This window comes from Lepisma saccharinum, chromosome 1, assembly GCF_977018435.1.
Source record: "Lepisma saccharinum chromosome 1, izLepSacc3.1, whole genome shotgun sequence".
Lineage (NCBI taxonomy): Eukaryota > Metazoa > Arthropoda > Insecta > Zygentoma > Lepismatidae > Lepisma > Lepisma saccharinum.
The window spans coordinates 235,304-260,204 of record NC_139229.1 but is presented as its reverse complement, the minus strand read 5'-3'; the positions used below and the strand labels follow the sequence as shown (position 1 = coordinate 260,204).

The 24,901-nt window shown below is 37.3% G+C and overlaps 1 protein-coding gene across 4 annotated transcripts in view; it reads left to right on the top strand.

Moving 5' to 3' along the window:
- The window catches only part of Tango10 (transport and golgi organization 10), a 47,572-nt gene that overhangs the window by 4,261 nt on the left and 18,410 nt on the right, over positions 1-24,901 (top strand). The window contains exons 2-4 of one of the 4 annotated variants that reach the window (XM_083125841.1): positions 13,229-13,301; positions 15,931-16,054; positions 17,791-17,931. In XM_083125841.1, coding sequence (XP_082981967.1) covers positions 13,288-13,301; positions 15,931-16,054; positions 17,791-17,931 — 279 coding nt within the window. In that variant the 5' untranslated portion in view covers positions 13,229-13,287. Of the gene's footprint in view, positions 1-13,228; positions 13,302-15,875; positions 16,055-17,790; positions 17,932-24,901 lie in introns of all 4 variants that reach the window. The other 3 variants (XM_083138355.1, XM_083119192.1, XM_083131995.1) reach the window with 3 other exon arrangements.

The window sequence follows — 24,901 nt, the reverse complement described above, 5'->3', positions numbered from 1 at the left end:
TCAACCTTCTTACCAAAAAATACCTACTTTCGTGCTCATTATGTCATCACAAACCACTGACGGATAGCCCCAAAGAAAACATTCATGATAGCCCCAATAACCATTCACAATAGCCCCAAAAACCATTTCTGGCAAGGTTGGGTTAGGTTAGGTAAGCATAGTTAAAAAAAAATCTCTTAAAAAAATTCACGTTTGGAAACACTGACGAGACCGTGTGACTTTCGACGCTGTCACCATCTGCATGCACACAATGGAAACAACGGCATAATGTGGCAGGCAATGCAAGTTTCTTACGTAAAAAGTGATTAATTCTTGTTCAGCAGCATTCAAATACGAAGTTTTTAGTTTCCTGTGAAAGAAAATACCTCCAAGAACGTCCAGAATGCTAAAGAAACTCATTTCAGTAAATACTTTCTCCTGTAAATTTGAAGAAATCCATGCGGGCGATATCGCATATTTACTGAACCATGTTTGGTTGTATGTTTTTTCGGTGATAGTTCGTTATATCGGAGACACATTAATCGGATATTTTGTGTTTCGCATGGTTTGTGCTTACCAATTGTGTAGTAAAGGTAAAGTGTTCCCCTGTGCATAGCACCACGCCATGAAGGCGTATAGGGGGTGTGGGGGTAACGCCCCACACTTTCTTGATCCGGTCGTGAGTGGGGGTGATGTGATCAGCATCATGCCCCTGACCACCTTTACCCCCCAGGGTTTCCCCCAGGTACCCATGTTATTCGACGCTGGGTGGGCGCCAGGGCCGCTTCCACCGTTAGAAAAGTTCCCGGATTTGAACCGGCCGGGGATTGAACCCGGGACCTTGAGCATGGTAGTCAGACACGTTACCGACTGAGCCACCACGGCCACCAATACACCAATTGTGTATTGCGGAACATAGTTCAAGGTGCCATTATGCTTTTTACACGAAAACAAACACAATTTTTCACATACAGAGTGATTTTTTTTATTCCTTTCCTCGCTTCTATAACACACAATATGACGGGCATGTTTTGACTCACGATGTGGTTATGCACTGTTTCCAACCTTCTTCACCAAAAAAACCTACTATCGTGCACCGGTGGAAATTTTACATTATGCATGGGTGGCTGACGGATATCCCCACAAACCATTATGCATGGTAGCTGATGGTTAAACCCACAAACCATTTCCGATGAGGTTAGGTTTGGCAAGCACAGTGAAAAAAAGGGGGTTGGAAACCCTGACATGGGCTTACGTCATCAAACGTACTCAGCATGCAGTTCACGTAGCGAAAGCAATTGCAATTGTGCGTCGGTGAGATATTTCTCTTGAAAAATAAATGATTTCCCAGTCAAATATATTCCATGATAAAAGAAAATACCTCGACGATCGTTGGAAAGCTTGGAGAAACTCATTTCCGTAAGTAGTTTCTTCTGTAAAAAGTGAAGAAATGTGTCTCCGATATAACGAACTGTTACTGTTGTTTCTAATAATTTACATTTTAACCATTGCACTTTACATGTTCAACTATGTTTAGGATCTTTTTTATTTGACTCCCAGCTGTGGTGAAGGCCCAAGTTCGAATTGTTTAATTGTAAATTTATCATTTTTACCTGGTTCGATTTCTAATTAAGTCTGCGAAACACATCTGGAGTCTTAGTGAGTTGTGTGTTTTCTTGAACGACTTTTCCAGTCTCTGTACTTCTGTATGATTCTTTGTTATGGATAAGAACTGCTGCTGCCATCTACTTCATGTGCATCGGTGTGAAGGAGTATTTCATTGCTAAATGCTTTTGTGGTTAGGTGGGTCAGGTTCATGGGTAAATTTCTCATATCGAACAAATGGCTGAAATTTGCTAGTTCATTTAATTTGAATATTCGTACTTACATATTCTGCATTGAGAAACATTGCTGAAGGTGGCATTTCGCTTATTTCACGGAAATAAGCTCTATTTGCGACATATCGAGTAAGTTTTCTTAAGTTTCTTTTTGCCTTCGGTAACACGCAAAATGGCGGTCACAGTTTCACTACCATACTCGTCATGCAGTGTTTCCACCCCACTGCACCCAAAAATACCTATGTAGCCCCACAAACCATTGATGCATAGCCCCACGAACCATTCATACATAGCCCCATGAACCATTTCCGGTAAGGTTAGGTTAGGTAGGGTCACGTATAGGTTACAATAGTTAAAAATTGATTTGGGAAAAAAAAATGTGTAGCCCCACACACCATTCTCACATAGCCCCACACACCATTCTCACATAGCCCAACACACCATTCTCACATAGCCCCACGAACCATTGATGCATAACCTCACGAATCATTGACACACAGCCCACAGACCATTTGCGGAAACGTACCTTCTTCAGTTACAAAAACATGTGTTTGGAAACACTGACCGGAATTACATCATCATACACAGGCTACATCCACCTGGAAGTAAATGGATGCAAGAGCTTTCGTGCATTGGTCACACATTTATATCGAAAAATAGATGATTTACCGGCAAAATTCAATGAACGATGCGAGAAAACACTTCCCCAAACTTCTACAAGTATAAAGAAACTGCATTCGGTAAGTAATTTCTCCTGTAAATTTGAAGAAATAAGTTTGTCCGATACGAGAAATTTACCGGTTCATGGCGCTTAGCATAAAAATAATGCTCCTACTTGCTTCCAACACCAGACTATGTAACCTCTGGTCTCAAGTATGAACCCCCCCCCCCTTTCAAGCCTTGCATGAAAATCCACCAAAACAGCATATCTGAGATGACCAGAAACTTAAGAACTGCAGCTTACTTCAAATGACAGGTGTTCGTGTAAGCTACTGGTAAATAATATATGCTCATGCTTTTGGTACCCTTGACCCTCTGTACCCCCTAGAGAAAGTTAAATATTGTTAACAGTTCAGATTGTTTTATGATTTTTTTTTTCAAATTCTCCTAGCAGGAAGACTAATCATCGTAAAATTTTGGAAATCATTGTCTCACGAAATTTGAACCTTCCTTGATGTAACGAGCACTGAAAAGAATTTATTTATGTTGGAGAAAAAATCTCAAAAATTACCTTATGCAAACATGTGTCCTTCTCATGGACAATGTATTCTCAGTTGACAAGCGACGCTAAATATCATAGACTAGTGGGTATAAATGTATTGTACTCCTTGAGAATTACGCAGATTGTTTTTAATCAACAGATTTAAATGTTTTATGTAATATAAATGTGATTCTAGCATTAGGAAAGTACAAATAACTGAGATATTTGATTCCAAATTATGGCCCACGTAAGTTAAAACCTGCAATTTTGAAGTATTTTCACCGCTTTTTGTTACTAAAACTGTTTGTATGCACACTAAAATAACGAAAGAACACATCGAAAATAACTATCAGAACCAAACCTAGCAATCCTAACCTAACTATGTAAAATTATAGCTGCTCTTATCGAAAGTCGTTTTGGGTGCTATATTCACTTGCGCGAAGCCTTCGGGTTGTTCTGCTGCACGGTAAGGTAACAGACGTACTTTAATTCACAATGACACATTTCCTTGAGTTAAAAATAACTGAAAATGTTCCTAAACAACAAAATCTACGTAAACCATGCAAAATATTTCACTTTCTCCAGGGGATACAGAGGGTCAAGAGGGCCGTAAATTGGAGGAACATTAGTAGAATGATAGTTTTTCTTGTATGTACGCATTGCTTGCATGATAGAATTATTTTCCTGTAGTTTACGGTTATTACAAGCATAAGAAAACAGTTTTTTCTTTGTGACGTTTCAGGAGAACACACGCTCCTTTCATCAGACATTTATTTTCATTTTGACTAAAGATACAGTTATAACAATGGTTAGTAATTTTTAAACAAAAAGAATCTGTTATATAATGGATGTTGTCAATGTTACATTGTTGTAATATAGCAACTTAACTGTGAAAAAAACAGTCTTTTTTTTTTTTTTTTTTTTTAAAAATTATGAATCCCAAATATCATCAGGTAATTCAAATTCATCATTGTTTTCACAAAGTCTCTTGATGTTTTCTGTTACATTAAATTTTAAAGATGGTGGCTTACTCCATTTGTGAAAAAGAAAACTCCACACTGGATCTATGTTACCATTTTCATTATTTAATTTATTCCAGTGTTCTTCTGCAATGAACGAGGCTTCCCAGACATTCAACTCTGTGTTTCCCGTTAATCTTTTTAAAACCCTTCTCTTTTTAATCAAATGCTTCTCTTCGATGATATGAGTTGACAAACCTGTTCTTGGGTTTAGATTTATAATGTCCAAATCATGTTTGTGCCATCTTATTGCCATTTTCCTTGCTGTTTGTCCCACATAATCTTTTGAACATGAACAACTTATATTATATATTCCTGTGGTTTCCACATCTGGTAGCGAGTTTCTCATTTTGAATTCATTAAATGTACATTCCAAACTTCTTGGTGATTCAAAAACAATTTTGAAATTAAAACTTCTAAAAATTTTTGCAATTTTATGTGAGAATCCCTTGTGGAATGGAATGCACACAAATTTCTTTTCAACAGATTTTTCATCTTTGTCTGTATTTCTCTTTTCCTTTAGTTTTCTTGCAACTTGTTTTTTGATTTGGTTTATTCTGTTAGTGTGAAAGCCATTTTCTTTTGCTATATTAAAGAGCCTTTCTTCTTCATTTTTGATATCCTCATTATTAGAACATAGTCTTTGTGCACTCTGGAAAAAATTTAAAAATATGTTATCCATTGTTATACGCGAATGTTCTGATTTGGCATGGATGTATTTTTCCCCTGCTAATTTTTTTCTATGGACTGATGTTTGAATTGTTGAGTCAGTTGCCTTAAGAAAGGCTCTTTAATATAGCAAAAGAAAATGGCTTTCACACTAACAGAATAAACCAAATCAAAAAACAAGTTGCAAGAAAACTAAAGGAAAAGAGAAATACAGACAAAGATGAAAAATCTGTTGAAAAGAAATTTGTGTGCATTCCATTCCACAAGGGATTCTCACATAAAATTGCAAAAATTTTTAGAAGTTTTAATTTCAAAATTGTTTTTAAATCACCAAGAAGTTTGGAATGTACATTTAATGAATTCAAAATGAGAAACTCGCTACCAGATGTGGAAACCACAGGAATATATAATATAAGTTGTTCATGTTCAAAAGATTATGTGGGACAAACAGCAAGGAAAATGGCAATAAGATGGCACGAACATGATTTGGACATTATAAATCTAAACCCAAGAACAGGTTTGTCAACTCATATCATCGAAGAGAAGCATTTGATTAAAAAGAGAAGGGTTTTAAAAAGATTAACGGGAAACACAGAGTTGAATGTCTGGGAAGCCTCGTTCATTGCAGAAGAACACTGGAATAAATTAAATAATGAAAATGGTAACATAGATCCAGTGTGGAGTTTTCTTTTTCACAAATGGAGTAAGCCACCATCTTTAAAATTTAATGTAACAGAAAACATCAAGAGACTTTGTGAAAACAATGATGAATTTGAATTACCTGATGATATTTGGGATTCATAATTTTTAAAAAAAAAAAAAAAAAAAAGACTGTTTTTTTCACAGTTAAGTTGCTATATTACAACAATGTAACATTGACAACATCCATTATATAACAGATTCTTTTTGTTTAAAAATTACTAACCATTGTTATAACTGTATCTTTAGTCAAAATGAAAATAAATGTCTGATGAAAGGAGCGTGTGTTCTCCTGAAACGTCACAAAGAAAAAACTGTTTTCTTATGCTTGTAATAACCGTAAACTACAGGAAAATAATTAGTAGAATGCATTTAGGGACTTGATTTTAATACTAGGAGAACGAAACCTATCCTGACTACAAAAGCATGCATTGAAAAAAATCTTCATTTTATTGTAATTAATCGCTGAAAGTCATCAGTATGTTAACACACGTAAATCAAAATCTAACCATGTAATTCGTAGCATGATGAAATTGCTGTAAAACAAAATGAACTTTGGCCCAAATATCTTGCATGGTTTATGAACGTTTTCAGTTGATTTTAGCTTTCGGAAATGTTTTTTTGTGAAGTATGTCTGTTACCTTAGCACGTTACTTTACTGTGAAACAGAACAGCCTGAAGGCTTGGCCCAAGTGAATATAACACCCAAAACGACATATAATTTTACGTGGTTAGGTTTGGTACTGATAGTTATTTTTTGACGTATTCTTTTGCTATTTTAGTGTGCATTCAAACGGTTTTTATTAACGAAAATCTGCGAACATACTCTGTAATTGCAGGTTTTTTCTCACGTGGCCCATACTTTGGGATCTAGTATCTCCGTTAGTTTATATTAAGTAAAAGATCTAAATCTGTAGACAACGTAATTCTCGAGGGGGGGGGGGGGGTACAGTGCATCAACCAGGGTTGACATTTTGCCTGTTTTTTTTTTTCTCGAAAAACCCAACCCGGGCAAAACTGGGTTTTATTTTTCAGGTTATGTTTAAAAATATATATGTTTTAAAAGTGAAATACATTTTTTCGCTGGTAGTAATATATCGTAACATTCAATATGTATTGCTTTATACCCTGTCCCAGTTATCTCTGGAGCAGGCAAACAAAAACAAGTCTGTGCAAGTAGTGACGTGAGGCGGCTCTACCAATGGACACGAGAGGGAACTGGATTGTGTGGAGAAGGGCTAAGCGACTGCAGTTACCAGCCTTTGCAACAGCATGTACTGCTTCACTCTGCCCACTCGATTTCCTCCCCTTCTCTGGTGCTATGCATGGCCTTGTTCCAGAGATAACAGAGACATGGTATACTTGACTGACGGCTGGTTAACCTTTCTGTTAAAATGATCTAAAATATTTGTCCAACAAGTTTGATTCTACTCTTTCTGGATGGTATAATACTTAATGCTGTTGCTATGTGATCAGTTTTCAGGGTTTCATTCCCTGAGGAGTGCATCGAACAATTAGACTACCGGGAGGGGGGTTACAAAATATGTTATAAGCCGTGTTTTGGGGGCAGCAAACAATAGTGCTGGAACCATTCTTCCCAGAGAAAGAAAAACAATAACTTTAACTTACTGGCACCTTACTATAGGTGAGGACTTATTTTAACAAGCGAAATGCCTATGATGCCAGAGGTCCTGGGTTCAAATCCCAGCCTGGGCATGGATATTATTTCTATGATCTTTCATCAATTTCATCACATCACTCATTCTCATTTTTCTGATCAAACAAATGTGGCAGAAAAGAAAAAGGAAACAAACCCAATCAATCAAACAAAAGAAATGCATGTGTGTATGTATACTTGGATGCAGTGATGGCAGTTAGGGGGAGGGGCGAGCAGTTGCCTTTCATCCCTTCTTTTTTTTTTCTTTTCTAATTTTGCCCTCGCACTATGCCAAACCGTATGTATAAAGGGAAATTAACTGTCCTCGACCCCACCCCCTCCAGATTTGGAACCCAATCGCCGCCACTGCTTGGCTGCATCATCGTTTATGAATGTAACAATTTTGATTACTTGTTATGACGAATACATTAACAAGCAACACAGTAAAATAACAAATCATCTTTAATAGTGCTGGAACCATTCTTCCCAGAGAAAGAAAAACAATAACTTTAACTTTTTTACAGTCAGACTTTCAATTTTATCAATCAGGTTTGTTACATTCTTCCCCCTGCAAAGGTACTCAAATTTAAACACGTATATGTTTTTTAACACGCAGCACATTTTTAGTAAATACTATTAATGAATATTCCATTCTGAACTTCAGTTTATGAAACAAATTAGTTTGTGAATGCAGTGTTGTGCCTATGTTGGAATGCATTATATGTGCTACAGCTACATACACATTTCTTTATCTCATTTTCAGTAAAACTTCGTTAATCAGGACTAATGGGAAGGATAGTTGACCCGGTTTAACGAAAGTCAAGATTAACTGAAATAACCTAAAAGAACAGTAGAAAGTGCATTATAACTCAGTTTATAGCAACAAAACACGTTTATTATGGTGTATTTAAAGGGCATAGGCTTAAATACACTATACAGTACAGTAAAATGTAAAGCAATACGACCCCGGCTTATCGGGGTCTGGATTAACTAGGTTTTACTGTATTTCATTTCAATACAAGCTGCCATAAACCATTAAATAATCCAAATATACAAATCAACACAATGTTTTAAATCTGCTTCAGTACAGTTGTATTTTCCTCATTATCTTTCTGGATGTTTCAAGCATAAATAATACCAAATTATATTTCATTGTCTGACTCATTTTGTCCAAAAATGCACTGTATTTCAAAACATTTGTTGTCAGACTATAGCTTAAGTGATGTCCTAAAATTCTCAAAAGAGCTTCCTCTCTTTTCTTATCTCCAAAAATGTAGTTTAGGCAGAGATTTGAAGGTGGTGTCAGAAATTGGAATTTACCTCATATATATAAAATACTCATTTTTAATCTACAATCTTGCAATGCTTTGAACAAATGCAAATGCAAAACAAAAATCATTCTAAAGGTGTATGTAGTTTTGATTAATTTTAGCTCCTCTAAATATGCTGCATTTATCATGGTCTCAAAATTGGTGACTTACCCCCACCTTCCCTGAAACACACACTATGTTACAGTGTTTTTATAAAACTCAAGTGATGCTGTAACATTGCTGAGACCTGTGTTTGTTAATCTACGGAAATGTAACCCAGTGCATAATTTAAAGCTCTCCCAAGACATGTTAAACCACTCTCTCGTGTACTATCATTAAACATGGTGACCAATTTTTCTCAAATGGCGTTTATTATAAGTAAAATGTTTGTGATTTCACCACCTCTCCTAAACTCTGAAATATTATTTTAAAAGTTTTACTGCAAAACTGTGGACGACCAATGAAATCTCTAAAGTCACTCAGTTTATTTCCTTATACTCCGAAAGTTTTGAAAATAAAATAGAGCATAGCATAGAGGGAAAATATGGAGAAAAAAAAAATCAGTTTTTCATCCAACATCTTTGAACCACATTGCCCAATTTTGCTCACAAGTTTTCTTACCTGCAGAAATAATTTTACCTAAATGATTCTAAATTTACAGTAGTTACCTATCATGGCCGCTAAATAGATGACTTATACCTCTCTGTGGCCTCCCCGATAGCACAGTGGTAGCATCATCGCCTTGTAATCAAGGAGTCCTGGGTTCAATTCCCGGTGGAGACACATAGTGGTTCGGATCCCACTTTAAACTGTAGGTCCAGTCCCGATTAGTCTTACTGTGCATAAAGTGGACTTAAAACAACAAATCAATCCAATTATACCTCTCTGCCCACCCACCCTAACTCTTGCATCATATTTTGATAATTTCATTGTCTTATAATTGTGCCAGTACATAATTTTCCTGTTAAGTTTTATGCACAAAACTCAAAACTGTAGTCTATTTGAAGATTTGAAAATGTCAAAAATGATCAAAATATGAAAGTATATATATACACTGTATTTACTTGATTACCCCACCCCTTAATAAAAAGGGAGAAAAAGAAAAACTGAAATTGTGGTAGATCATGAAGGTGCACGACTTACAAGGGTATACAGCTCCTGACCAGACGTGAATAACATTTTATCTTGCATATTTTTTTTTCTTCGAAAAATTTTCATTTTCGAAATTCAAAGAACATTTTTTTTCGAAAGGCCATTCCAAGTTTAAATCTCTATCTTCAATATAACAATTACCGGCCCCGTGGCAAAGTGGTTAGGAAATCTCGCTACGACGCCAGGGGTCCCGTGTTCGAATCCCGACCTGGGCATGTATGTTTTTGAGTGCTTATTCATCAATTTCATCATATCATCACTAATCTCCATCTTCGCAAAGAAGCCAAAAGTGACACAAGACGTGAAGTAAAATAAAGCAAATCAATGAAGACACAATTATGACCTTGCAACTTTCTGTTGTATTTTTCTTTAACTTGACATGTTTGTAAGGAATGATTTCAAATGTACTCAGGGCTTAAGTTTTTAATAGTTTTCACAGATATTTAGATCTTATGGATTAAAATAGTTATAATTTCAAACCAAGAAGAAGACATATTTTCAATATCAACAATAAAATAATTTCCTTTCATCAAAGTCACACGTATCATAAATACGAAAGTTAATTAAATTACAAATACGTTATTAGGTCCACCATAATATTATAACTTTTAAAATCGTTGTCCACGCAATTTATTCTTGACATTCGGGAACAAGAAGTCATTGGGTGCCAAATCAGGACTGTACGGTGGATGAACCATCAATTCGATTTTTTGACTGTTCATAAAGTCTGTTGTTAGACGAGATGTGTGACAGCTGTCATTGTCTTGATGAAGAATGAACCGACTGCATTTGTTTGTTTTCCGTATTTGACCGAAGACCTCTGGCAAACAAATTGTTGTGTACCATTCAGAGTTGACCGTTCTACGTTCCTCTAAAGGCACAGTTGCCACATGACCAGTTTTCCCGAAAAAACAGGCGACCATTTGTTTTGATGTGCTTCGAGCGCGAACAACTTTTGTTGGATTGGGTTCATCTTGAAACACCCATACAGTCGACTGCTGTTTACGTTCCGGCTCATATGCATATATCCATGTTACAATCTTATATACGTCTTTTGAAGCACCACGATTGTATTTATTGAGCATTTGTTTGCACCAATTGACGCGAGTGTCTTTTTGAGTTTTTGTCAAATTGTGTGGGATCCAACGAGAACATACCTTTCTCACAGCTAAATGATCATGTAATATTTTATATATGCTGGTGGAACTAATGCCTATGGTTGCCTCAATCTCACAGTATGCCACATGACGATCTTGCAGTATTAGGTTTTGCACAGCATCAATGTTTACTTAAACAACAACTGATTTTGGACGACCTTCGCGAATCTCGTCGGTGAGCGAATGGCGGCCACGATTAAATTCGTTATACCAGCGTTTCACAGTGGCAAAGGATTCACCAAATGTGGAAGTAAGTTGATCGATGCACTCTTGTCTTGATAATCCATGTCGAAAATCGTAAAAAATTATCGCACGAAAATGTTCATGAGTTAATTCCATTTTATTGTTGTCGCGCAATCTCCAAGTTAGCATAAACAACACAAATGAAGCTATTGACAAAACATTTGAAGTACGTTATGGTCAATAATGCCAGACGATTCCGTGCAAACGTCAAATCGCACCTAACTTCAATCAGTGTTGCCAAGGCTGAAAATATAAATAGTGGCCCTCGTATTCCGGGTCATTATGGGAATCATATACACTTTCTAACTCGTTCTCATCTTTGCTGTTGCCTCAATACTCGCAAACGTCCTGAGACACGTTGCAATTCAGTAACAGCCATTTCGCCGCCTTCTTTGCTACTTACCATACTTTACATGAAACAACTGGTAGATACCATAACTTTCAACACGTCTAGATCTGTCATCTGTCGACGAAACGAAACACTTCGAGTACGATTAGACTCCATTTACGATGGACTACACGATGCACATTGTAACTCCAAAATGACCAAAATGTCAGTGTTTTACACCCGAGCCCTTCAATTAAAATTCACAGAAATTGGTTTCTTCTTCATTTCAGCAGTTTTGAAATGTAAACATTCTTTTAACTTTTGCTAAAGGTTGCAAGTGTGCAAGAATTGTAATATTTACTCAATAGCCAAAGATAATAGAGATTCTGAAACTGCCTTTTTTCTTCATTCACCAAATACTGCACTGCTTAATATCAAGAACCAGTAACATTGTTCAGATAACACTAGCACATGGACAGGGATGCGTCATGGCTACAATAAAGTTCAGTGTGTAGCCACCAACCAATGCCAAGAAAATGAATAGCAAATTCCAAAAACTGACTTGAAGTCACATCCCAAGGTTATCAGAATTGGTTCAAAATTCCAACTTTTGACAACATACAGCCAGAAACCATAAACGAACCAGCAAAACTTGCATACAATCTGGAAACCCTTGACGAAGGTTGTTGTGGAATAGTTGATTAGCACCCGATTTGGAGTCCTAGTCTTTATTTATCCGTTGACCCATTTTTCCATGGGTATGGATATTGTCAGATACATGTAAATATATAGATAAGATATAGTGTAAGAGATATTACAGTATAAAACATCAGAGATGTTTACATCACAAATTTACATAAATTGAACATTACATTTACAATATTAAAAACAATGATAAACATGTATGCCCATAATATAAGTATGGTCTACGCATAATTTTTTTTAAAGTTTTAGATACATTATTCCTTAAATTTATGTGTGTATGAGATTAGTAGATTATTTTTACGTATTTGACAGTTGTGCCCAATCTATTTTACAATTCATTTGTCATACAGAGCTCTTTCTGCGAGATATTGCTTGATTAACTGCAATTTTTTCTTCAAGGGAATGATATTTATTAGCCAAGAAGGAAGTTTGTTGTAAAATTGTACACCTGCAGAATGTGGTGATCTGTCTGTCAGAGTTAATCTGTTTGTCTGGACATGGAAGTTTTGTCTTGTATTATGTCCATGAATTTGTTCATTCGTAACTCGTGTCTCGTCACTAAGTATGTAAATAATAGATTTATAAACATTCAGTGAATATAAAGTCAATTTTTTTTCACAAAAGGCAATTCTGTATGTGGATCTGGATGGTATTTTACATATACATCTAAGAGCCCTTTTCTGTAGTGTAAATACTCTTTTTGTATGTACGTGAGCTGCTCCAACCCAAGCTGTAATACAGTACTCTGTAAAATCGTAGGTCCATGGTAAGTTCAATCTGCACCACTGGCAAAAATAAATTTGTTCATCTTGAACAAGAGAAGAGGTCCTCACTTGAAATAGATAGTGATAGAATATATAGAAAGTTGTCATTTACTCTGTATGTTAATATTAAAGAACTGTTGTCACTAACATTCAGACATATCACAGATATAGCCAGCATGTCAGCACCACACCCAAGTGTGCCTCTCTGGTAAAACTAATTCCAGTGTTAGAGACTCTTCATTTCAGTGGGAAATGTTGTGGGACAGTGTTTTCAAATCCTAGTTTTAGTTTGAGTGTATTCATATTTTAAAATGTAATTATTGTTTATGCTTGAAAGTGGTAGGTGATTTTGTCTCTCATTATATTATTTTATTAATGATAATTGTTTATTTCTAAGTGAATTGTTTTCTTCTTTTTTTATATTTTTTTTGGTCTTTTTATTGTGCATTTTTCTCCTTGTGTGTACTTTTTGCACAAATATCTAAGATTTACAAAATGTTTACTCAGGAAAAACAAGATTTTGGTTCCTACTCTCGTTTAAATGAAGATTCAGAAGACTGGATAAAATGTGGAGTCTCTCGTAAGTTGCACAAAAGTTGAGAACTTTCTGTTACTGGGTTGCATGTGTTGAAGTGACCCCATGACCAGCAGCTGGTTTTGAAAGAATTTTTTCCAACAAAATTCTCTCTAAGGAATTTTTATTCAGTGTATTAGGTGGGGCCTCTCTGCTGGCTTAGAATTAATACCATCCCTTATAATGAAGGGGTTCCCAGGTTCAATACACAGTGGTTCCAGTCTTCATTAACCTATCTGTGCATAGGACTTGATGTTAATGTGCAAAAAAAAGTTTCACAGAAGAGCTTGTCCACGAACTGTATTATGGATAGGGGAATGATATGATTCCCTTGAATGTTGTTCATGTTGAGGGTGTGTAATTATTTTGTAAGGACAAGTGAATCAACAACATTTATTTGCTAAGAAATATGAACAAACATTTTATTTGTTTCCAGTATCTAATGGAGGTTGCATATAATGCCATCACACAGATGTATATTTGGCTCCTATCGTTGCAAAAATCTAAATTGCTGTTTCTTCGTAAATAAATTGTAGGAGTCTTACACATATAAAATAGTCTCTCTCAACCATAGAGAGCTAACGTGGAAAATCAGGAATGCTGAAACTAAGGCATAGTCATTTTGATGATCTTACCATTTTGTTTTAAGGAAATAATTTTATTGGCTAATAAGGTAAATTTGTTTCTTGACATGCGTGTGGTATTCTCCACATATTGCTTTGAAACAATGGCGGCAGATGAAAATTGTCATCCTCCTTTTCTTGCTTGGACAGAAGGCACAGATCTTGCATTTTCTGGGACTCTGTTTCATCTGTTGGCATGCTCGTATGTGGTATTTCCGCCATTGGGAACGTAGCAGGGACACATTCCAGGATAGTTTGTTTTGCTCATCACAGGATTCCACTTCCGAGCTGGAGTCTGAAGAATGTTGTTCCACCATCGGTTCAAACTTTGGATCAACACTGGAGTCGTCGACATCTGTGAACACAGAATCATCAGTTTCACTACAAGTCTCACGCTTACAGTCACCTGTCTCATCCACTCCTCAAGCCATAGGTTGAGTAAAGCACTTAGTGCCATTTTCTCTTTTGGAAAAAGCATGTGTAAAGTTTACCCAAGAGAATGTTCTTAATTAGATTTTTTCATTTGCTTAAAAGGTTTCATTTACACCATTTGCTTTGGTGATAATTGTACTGATCAGAAAATGTGGCTACTTTTCTCACATGTTTGTGTTTTGTGTTTGAATGTTTGGACCTCTCAGATCTCTGCAATTAGTTATTGTACATTATTCATACTAATATATTAATTAATATTTGAAACTTTAGAGTTATTCAAACTGTAGGGATAGGAAAATTGACATTCATGTTTACATGTGCAACCCAGTACTTTATTGTATTTTTCTTGTAGATATTGTTTGCTATTGTAATGTAGATGCTTTTTTGTTGGTAGTTTGAAATGAGAGGCAGTTGTACAGCAGCTGTAGTACATTTCTTGACATGTTTATTATTCATTTGTAAATATAGTTGTCAGCTTGCTTTGTTAGTGGTAAGGAAGCGAATTTTTGTGATAGCTAAAACTGAACTTAGTTAATGGCACACTTAACTGTTCAGGAAAGGCTTCTTTTTGTGGTCCTAAGGAAGAACAACTGTCCTTTGTATTTTTAGTGTGGCTTGTGAACTATTTCATTTTAAGCCTTGTTTCCATATTAAATACGCTAAAGTTGCTGACCAAGGCAGTTTATTATAAATTGAAAACACTATATGTGTCACGTTTCTACCCTCTATCAGGGTGTTCCTCAGACTGAAACTAAAGACCCCGATATAGGGTGGAAACATAACGTGTACAGTGCTTTTAATTTTTAATAAACTGCCTTGGGCAGCAACTTTAGTGTACATAAAGTAGGTGCCAAAGTGTGCCTAAATAATGTTGATTGTGCTGTAGAAACATTTCCTTCCCAATATCAAGTTGGTTTTGTTAATTTCCATCATTCTACTAAAACTTCTTGTTGCTGTTCTGTTTTGAAGTTGGCTGTTGTTGGAACATAAGTATTTTAAGGGTTGCATTTGTTCTATGTGTAGTAATTATCATAGTTGCCTTCTTATGTTATGGCCATTTCAGTGTGTACTGTCCGTTTTTAAGAACGGTGGGCACTAGGTGTGGTGGATGTTCCAGAGAATAATATTAGACTTGGGAGGGAGTTTTAAGAGTATATTGTCACTTAAGACTATATTGTCCTTGATGTGATAGTTTATGAAAAAAGTGCGACATGTTTGGAGTTTGTAACTTTTTGCATTTTTGGAGCTTATATCATTGCTACATTTATTTTTAGTTTCACATGAGTTAACAAAGTATATGAACTTCTGATTTCTCCGTTTGCTGTTTATGCATAATTTCTTAAAAAATAATGTGTGTACACGTTTATTTTGCATGTTTACATTAATTTTTCTCTTTAAACATGTTTTGCGCGTGCACACACACTCACACACACTCACACATTCAGTACAGAAAAAAAACATTTCCTTGTTTTGCTTCATTTGCATGGCAGCATTTTTCTTTGTTTCGTTTCTTGTCTCTCCACAGCAAGTGCTTAGATATATGATGTGTTGGTCTTAGTGGGTGTGTTCCTGCTTCCCAGAGTCCTTCGCTCCATGAGCAGAGAGAGCAGCTCAGCACGGCCCAGGATGATGGAGGATGAAGGCGGTGGCAGCGAGAAAGGCTCTTCAGCTGGGAAGAGCAGAGCAATGGCAGAGGATGTAGAGGTAAATTCCACTTGGGAAAACTTTGTATTGGCATATAATACAGGGTGTGGCATGAAAAGGGGCATTTTTTTGTTTTCATTGGGAGAGTTTCTGTAATGATGTTTGTAGCACTGATTGCATTTGCATCACCAATGTAGTCCATTTACAGAGATGGATTGCTGGAGCGGAGTGCAACGTGCTGTAGCTCTGAGGATATTGTATAAAAACTGTGGCTCTGTTGCCATTGGCCAGTGCAATCAGATTTTGAAGCTACGGGAAGTTCACTGGAGCAGAAACATTCCTACTCAGATGTTGGAATGTGCCATGGATGATTTCCATCACAGATTGTCTGTGTATTAGATGAAATGGTGGTCACTGTGACTGTTCATAGTATTTTGTTGTACTTAAAAAAGCTCATTTTTATGCCACACCTATTGTTTTTATAAAATTTCTTGTCATTTAGTTTGACCTGATTTCAATACCTCTCATTTCTCACTAAATTTCATTAAATCTCTGAATCATGCAAGACACACAAGTTTGTCACTATATATTATCTTAATCTATTTCTGCTGTGTGGCTTTTTTTATTACTCCCTGGTGCAACTCTGACTCATCTACTTCGTTGATATGGTGTCAAGTAGTGTATTTGGTGTATGCACCATTTGCACTACATTCTGCTGCTTCAAACGTTCATTTGATTAATTAGCACAGGTCGAACAGGTATTTGTTGGATCTTCTGAACTTGAAGATTGCTATAATTATTGAAGCTTTCCTGGCGGCGAATATTGAAGAGATTTTCTCAGGTAATTTCAGCCAGGTGATTTCTGGAAAGCCTTCCGAGCTTTTGAGAGCTAACGCCACTCTCATCGTCAGGGAATGAAGTGCAGAGATAATTCAGGGTGACGTTATATGTATTTGGTGTTGGAGGGGTCTGGTGTAGGTGGCGTTTCTCCGACGTCCGTGCTCCCAGTCGACTATCGCTAACCAGGCTGGGTCCATTGTCCCTGTTGAGATTGTTCTTTTCCCCGTGTATGGCTATTGCTTCTTTGATGAGATGGTTCCAGTAATTTGATGATTTATTGATCTCTATAAATAAATCATCAAATTACTGGGACCATCTCATCAAAGAAGCAATAGCCATCCATGGGGAAAAGGATAACCTCAACAGGGACAATGGACCCAGCCTGGTTAGCAATAGTCAACTGGGAGCGCTGATGTTGGAGAAATGCCACCTCATTGGCCCGCCACCTACACCAGACCCCTCCAACAGCAAATACATATAACGTCACCCTGAATTATCTCTGCACTTCATTCCCTGACGATGAGAGTGACGTTAGCTCTCGAAAGCTCGGAAACCTTTCCGGCTGATTGCCCGAGAAAACCTCTTCAATTGAAGATTGCTGTTCGTATACTTGGTTGAATGCCATTTCCTTGCAGCAACCTGACACTGGGATACACCTGCACCACACACAGTCTCAAAAGTGCAGCCAACTAGACTGGGCCAACGATAGAACCAGCCAAAACAATGGAAGAATACAAGTTAGGAGAAAATCACATCTTGTACTTTGTCAGTGTTATTTGTGTCTCCTCCCTCTTGCTTTTCAAAATGATATGTGGCAACAGATAAAGTTTCAAAGGCTACCCAAGCTGCCTCAGAGAGAAGAAGAAAGATAACCACGGTTGAAATTTTGACTGACACTATGCAGTGGAACAAGTACTTGAGGACTTTAGCAATATTTCAATTTTTTTTTATTTCAGATTGACAATTCTGGCACTGTGTTGTCCAAGATTGCAAATCTCTACGCAGAGCGTCTGATGAACGATATTTGCCTCATTGTTGGAGGGAAGGAGTTTCCTGCTCACAGGCTGATCCTGTGTGCGTCAAGTGAAGTGTTCCAGGTGGGTTGCCGTAACTCTCTTGATAAGAATTTTGTTTATTTGTTGATGAGTGAACAATATTGAAAAATATCTCCTGCGAGTTTGGCTTTTTTATCAATTAATGACCATGTTCAGCAATCCGGATGAGTCTAAAATATTACTGCATTTTTTTTTGTACCTTCCGTTCTTTTATCGTAGCAATGTGCATGCGACATCCCCACAATATCGATAGCATCTGTGATTTCTAAAATTTTCATTCTAGTTCTGTTTTGTGTGTTTTGTTTGTACTGATTTTAACTGTTAGCTTTAAACCTGTTGGGGACAGACGGGAAGCAATTAGTGTGACATTTCTTCAAAACTACACATGAGATTTCAGTTCTATTTATTTTGTTCATATGAAGGTATGACATACTCGAAGTGCAAGACGACATATCCATTGTTACTACTCCCTCTGTCCCATAATAATTGTCCGATATTCAAACTGTGACATTGGTGTATACAGAAGAAGAAAATGAAACACTGGAATGAGTCATACAACTTTATTACTCAAGGATCAGTACATATTTTCTGATCAAGTATCCATTAGAACATAAATAAAAAGTAATCAATCCAGGACCAAGAAGTTCGACAAAATAAAACATCAAGACGAAAGAGATTGTTGGTCCAGGAAGGTTGTCATCCCATCAACGAGCTAGATCTAGTGCTGCTGTAGCTTCGTCGTAAATGTTTCGAGGACACTCCAAGCGAGATGGCAGGATGTTTCGGCAGTTCAAGTGTGCTTTTTGCATATGGCGAATCCTGTAGTTGTTCCCACCTTGAATGTGCATAATTTCAATGAGACAGAACTGCAAAGTGAGAAAGACGTTGTTGAGCTTGTCGCGTGTCAGATCAGAGAAAGATGTTTCAACGGCGGCGATCAACTCATCAATAGTTTGTGGAGCTGCCTGATGCTGGAGAGACTGAATTGCCCGGAAGTACCCCAGATCTAAAACATTCATGTCCGGACTGTTTGGCGGTTGGCATACGAGATCCAAAGTGATTCCACTGTCCGCTGCAGCATCCATCCAGGCGCAGAATGGCCAAATGCCTAACTTACTATTAAACCACTGCTTGCTACCAGGATCCCAACGAGGCCGGGCGACGACAGCCAGAAACATGATCTTGGGAATAAACGATTTACATGTTCGCTGCAGGTCTGGTTCGTTGGGCAGTAAGTACAATTTCTGACCGTCCTTCATCAGGTAGAACCATTTTTCATCCACATGAACTGTCTCATCATATTGAACTTCGGATTTCCGCTTTCAGGACAAGCGACTGTGGTAGGATCCAGCATTGACAAGGCAAATTTTAGACGTTCCGTCTTGTTGCTATCAGTCAATAATGGCTTCAGCGCATTTGTATGCACTCTTATCTCTCCTGCCTTCACAAGCTTGTGTAGGGTACTCTTAGCAACGTTTAGCATCACTGCCATTGAACGAATATTCTGCTGCTTTCGCAGTGGTAGGTGCTGTAGTAGTTGTAGAGCAAGATCCTTCTTCTTTGGTCCGACTTTGCCTTTCATCCGAGATGCAAAAGCAGCACAAATGGCCCCATCTTTCAACGATTGCTGCCCCTGTTGCCAAATGCGACGTTCTGTTCTTGTACTTACATGAAATTTCTCGGCTGTACTTGTCATGACACCTTTCTTCACTATCCCAGCCGTACTGTTTTCCAACAGAAACTCGTACACTGCTTGTCATTCACTCTCCGTGAGGTTCTTGCTACCCCTGTCGCTTCCTATCATGGGTTGTGTGTTCATGGCTGTTCTTCTCACACGTACTCACTGAAGGAGTGCTCTACTAACGATTTGCAGCGTGCCTTGCTAGACCGGTTTGCATACAGTGCCACACCGGTGTGTTGAAACCCAATGCCCCCTTTTGGTAATAGTCTGGGTGGTATTTATTACTCGTTGCGATAAGGTCACGTTGTTCCTCTTCACAATCTTGAAGACTGATCTTCTGTGCCTCTCTTATGCGTGTGCTTTCCATCTGCCTCGTCGTCTGTAATTCCTGTACAACCATTTTTGCATACCGGACTATAATTATGGGACAGAGGGAGTATTCTTAACATGCAGAGTTTGAAAAAGTCCTTTGCTTCCCTCTGAGTATTATGGGATATATCTCATAAAATGAAGTATAACTCTTCACCTACTGTTTTTTTTAGATATATTTTACCTTTACGTGAGAACAAGAGAACAGAAGAGTCAGTCTATTTTCATTGCAATTTTGCATGGTTGTAGGAATGTCCCACTGTTACACACATTTTTTTCGTTCAGTTTGGTCAATTGTTGTGGCCACAATAGCATGCTGAATACATATTTTTAAAAGTTCCATTTTCTTCTTCCTTTAACTCATTATTGACTAGAGAAATCTATGGTTGTGTCACTAAGTGGTGAAAATTGCAAGCTCCCAGAAGTTGATACAGGACTTAAACATGAATGGACATTTTGGGAGAAACAGCCCTAGGTAGGTGCACTTGTGATTGTCACATCTCTCGTCTGCAACCAGACTATTAGAGCTCATACACATGTTACATACACATCCACAGGACATAAACATGATCATGTTTTAATCATGTTTAGCATCTTCATGTCCTTTTTAGTCTTCAATTCTCACCTATATTTATCATATACAAATTTGTAATTTTTCATGGTGTTATACAGGCTAAGTCAAAATGATGGAACCGTTTTCAGACATTTATTCTGTGAAATATAATAAACAAATATTATTGTGAGACATGTGCTAAGAAAGGTAAACTGTCAAACTACTTCATTCATTGAAAAAGAAATTCTGAAAGAAAATACAAACACAATCCTTATAGTTTGATTTATTTGAGAATCACATTAGTACGATGACTTTTCCTTCCACACACTTATCAGTTTTTCTAACTTTGAAAGTTAACCTTTCGAAGCACATGTCTCAAAACAATATTGGGTCCATCATTTTGACTTACCCTGTATTTTGTTATTTAAGCTCAGTATTATGAACTAGCTCAGTATTCAGTGTGGACTTAACTACTTTTTTTTTCTAAGGTGACAATTCTCGCCACACTCTGCAATAAAACCTGATCTCGAAACCAGAGATTAAACTTGTATCCGTGAGACTAGTCCAAGCCATCATTCACAGAGGTCCACTTAACATCACCCCAATCTAAATCCTCACCCCCATCCCCCCCCTCAAACCTACAATCGTGCTGGAAACCAAAATGGTTGTCCCTCCTATGCATAACATTCCTTACCACTAACTAAAACTAACTCAAATTAATCTATACTACTAATAAGTTTAATTAATTACCAATCATACTAATGCTCAGTAAATAAACAAACAATTGCAAAACTTGTTCTGGTCACAATAAAATTAATTCAAAATTATTAAATGTAGCAATGTATGGAATCTCCATCTATTTTCTTTTCTTATTGTATTTGTATTTTATGTATGAAAATTGATAATAAGGATGGAAGGAAGGAGAATAAAAAAGGTGGGGAAGCGTTGAAATTGAGGAAACTGACATCCTGTTTTATTTAAAGGTACCAGGACACTAAGTGCTTACCCTTGAATGTATTCAGGTGGAGGAGGACTTTGGGGGTTCTCCCATTTCTTTATAAGGGTTAGGTGGTAGAGCAGCCTAAGGCTGAACCTTGCCTGCTAAATAAAAGGAATTATTATTATTATATTTAAGCTCTTGTGCATTTCCCCTGTGTCAAGTGTCTGCAATCTTGTATGCAACTTTTTTTTTTTTTGCTTGGTGCAATTTCTTATCTTCTTTAGTAACCAATTTGTTATTTTGTTAGCCCGTTACTGCAATTTTATGCTCAGTTTACCAGAAGGACTGTGACATTGAAAGGTTGGGACAGATAGTTTCATTTTTCAGGCAAAACTTTAAAAAAAATAGTACCATTTGGAGAATTTGTGCTTTTTTTCTTTCTTTAAATTCCAGCAAGGGTAATTTTCTGAAAGTGATGACTCATTAATGCAGTCGCAGCAATAACCTAACGACCAGCACCGTTCACTGAGCAAACATACAGTTTGAGCTAAAAGTAGTGTTATCTTAGTGTGTAATTATGGTTGTAAATGATATGGCGCTTAATGCAACACTATTAAATATTGACTATAGTGATAGAATTTTTCTTTGTATATTTACTGAAATTGTTTTGGATAAACCAGATTTGTGGATAAACATAATTACATCAAACAAGTCTTGGTTGTAGTAGGGAAAGTGAAATGAAATGGTCAGCAACCAAAATCTTTCATTACCTCTAAAACAGCGATTCTCAAAGCGTGCTCTGTGGAGCCATGAAATATCCCTCGCCACACCTTCATACTTGCACTAGCAACTGGTTTTGAGCATACAAAGTCTCTGCTGTAACTTAGCAGGCATAGAAAGCACTATATCACTTCTGAAAGTGCAAATTTGGCTGTTTTTTCCCCAACTTCCCCTGTTGTAACTTTATTATTCACGAAATATCAAACTCAAAACTGTTTGTACAGGTAGGTAGGTACCCCTCACTGAGTACTCTGTATTAGGTCCTAAGGCTTGAAATTTGGAAAAAAGAGAAAAAAAAACCCGAACAATGCCAGGGCTCCCGGGTTCGAATCCCAGCCTGGGCATGGATGTTTCTGAGTGTCCATTCATCATTTTCATCATGTCATCACTCATCTCCATCTTCCCAAATTAGCCAAAAGTGACACAAAAAGCGAAGTAAATAAAATAAACCAAATCAATCAATCATAAAAGATGAAACCTGTAACAGAGGTCAAATATTTTCTGCTAGAACTTTGGATGCATATCTTGCTTCTACAAAAAATTATAGCTCTGATATTATAATTCTTCCATGCTAGAACAAACCTAAACTTAGATTTTCTTCGTCAGCAATTTGCATTAAAAATTTGTACCCAGTTGCATATCCCCTGTTAGAATGATGCTGTTTTGTCGCATCTCCTTATTGCGTCAGAGGTCAGTTGATGTCATCATTAGAGGCATGTATATTTAGTTTTTGACGAAAATACGAAATGTGAAATAACACATTGTAATGTTAATCTTTCATGTTTCTGAAATGTGTGAGGTGCATTTTCCTACCCTGTTTTGTCACGAAGTGATGCGAAATGAACTGGAAAATGCGAAATGGACTCTTAAACACGAAATTTACTGTTTATATACCGATGCGACACTTTCTGAAGTATCCTGAGAGTAATGCAATTCATGAAAAATTGATTAATTCTACTGTAAATATTTGAGAACCGAAAAAAACCCTTTATACAGCAATAAACTTAATATTCTGGTAATGATTTAATGTGCTATTACCAGGTAACCAAGAAAGTTCATGCGGTTTTAGTACAAAGAAGAAAAGGTCCAAAACAAATGTGTTTATCTTATATTTATTCTGCAAAATATCCACCATCCGCTTCTACAACCTTCTCCCATCTTTGTACAAGCCTGTAGATGCCATGTTTGAAAAAGTCTTTGTGTAGGGCCGCAAAAAACTGCACCACCGCGTTTTCAACCTCCTCGCGAGTTTGGAAATTTTGATTGCGCATATGGTTGTCCATAGACAAAAAAAGATGGTAGTCTGATGGAACGATGTCGGGTGAATACACTGGATGTGGCAGAAGTTCCCAGCCGAGAGAAGAAATCACCTCCAGGGTCATCTTTGCTGTATGCGGTTTAGCGTTGTCTTGGTGGAAAAGAACATGCTTCCTATTCACTAATGCAGGTTGTTTTTTTGCAAGCTGTTCGGCCACTCTTTGCAATTGCACGGAGTACACCTCTTTGTTGATGGTTTTACCACTTTCCAAGAACTCAATGCACAATCCCAGCCGTAGTCCACCAGACACACAGCAGCACCTTCCGCTGATGAAGAGCAGGTTTTGCAGTTAAAGGTATGGTGTCATTTGACGATAGCCAATGGTATGAGCGTTTCTTGTTATCGTACATTACCCACTTTTCATCACATGTCAAAATGCGGTCCAAAATTGGACAGTTGTTGTTCCTAGTGAGCAAGGAAGCGCAAATGTTCAGTCGTTGGAGACTGTTCGCAGCAGTCAGCTCGTGCGGGACCCACTTACTCAGTTTCCGTGATTTGCCAAGCTCATGCAAGTGCACACGAATTGTTTCAGCACTTACCGCAAATCGTTGAGCGAGTTCTTGACACGTTTGACTTGAATCCTCTTCAGTTGCTGCCTTCAGTTGGTCCACATCGAGAGATTTCGGTCTGCCCGATCGAGGTTTGTCTGCCAGTGTCTCATCGCCACTCGAGAAGGTCTGAAACCACTTTTGCGCTGTCCGTTCACTAATTGTACGTTCTCCAAACGCTGCACATATTTTTCTTGCTGCTTCCGCTCATTTTGTGCCCAACTTGTAATCATACAGTAAACATGCCCTGATTACTGCATTCGACACAGCCAAAGTTCACTGCGAATACTTGCTCCCAAACTATCGACTGCGACCTGTTATCTACGTTAGCCGACGTGCCAAGGAATGAGCTTTCCGCCAATCACACATACATGTACCCCTGGCAGCTGAACTGTGTACTACCCCACGAAAACTACGGGCAGTTGTAAAAACCGTATGAACTTTCTTGGTTACCTGGTAGAAGGGATAAGTTTATTTTGTGTAATAGTGCAGTTTTAAATCAAATTTCGGATTATATTCACATTTTTAAAACCAAAATGTCATTTTATATACTGCTTTTCCACCGCTATAATAGCGAAAATTTTATTTTATTTACCGCTTTTGAACCTGGAATTGACTGTTTTTATACCAAAATTTTGCTTTTTTTATTTACCAAAAATGTGTCTCTAGTTATCGTGTTCCGTTCATGTTAATGTGTCACGTTCCGAAGGGCATATGTAGAGTTCTGTACCTCACGTCACCCCATGTACCTACATGGCATATGTGCACATATGGCATATGTGCATGTGCACCTTACCTTTTACCTTATGTAAATAATAATTCT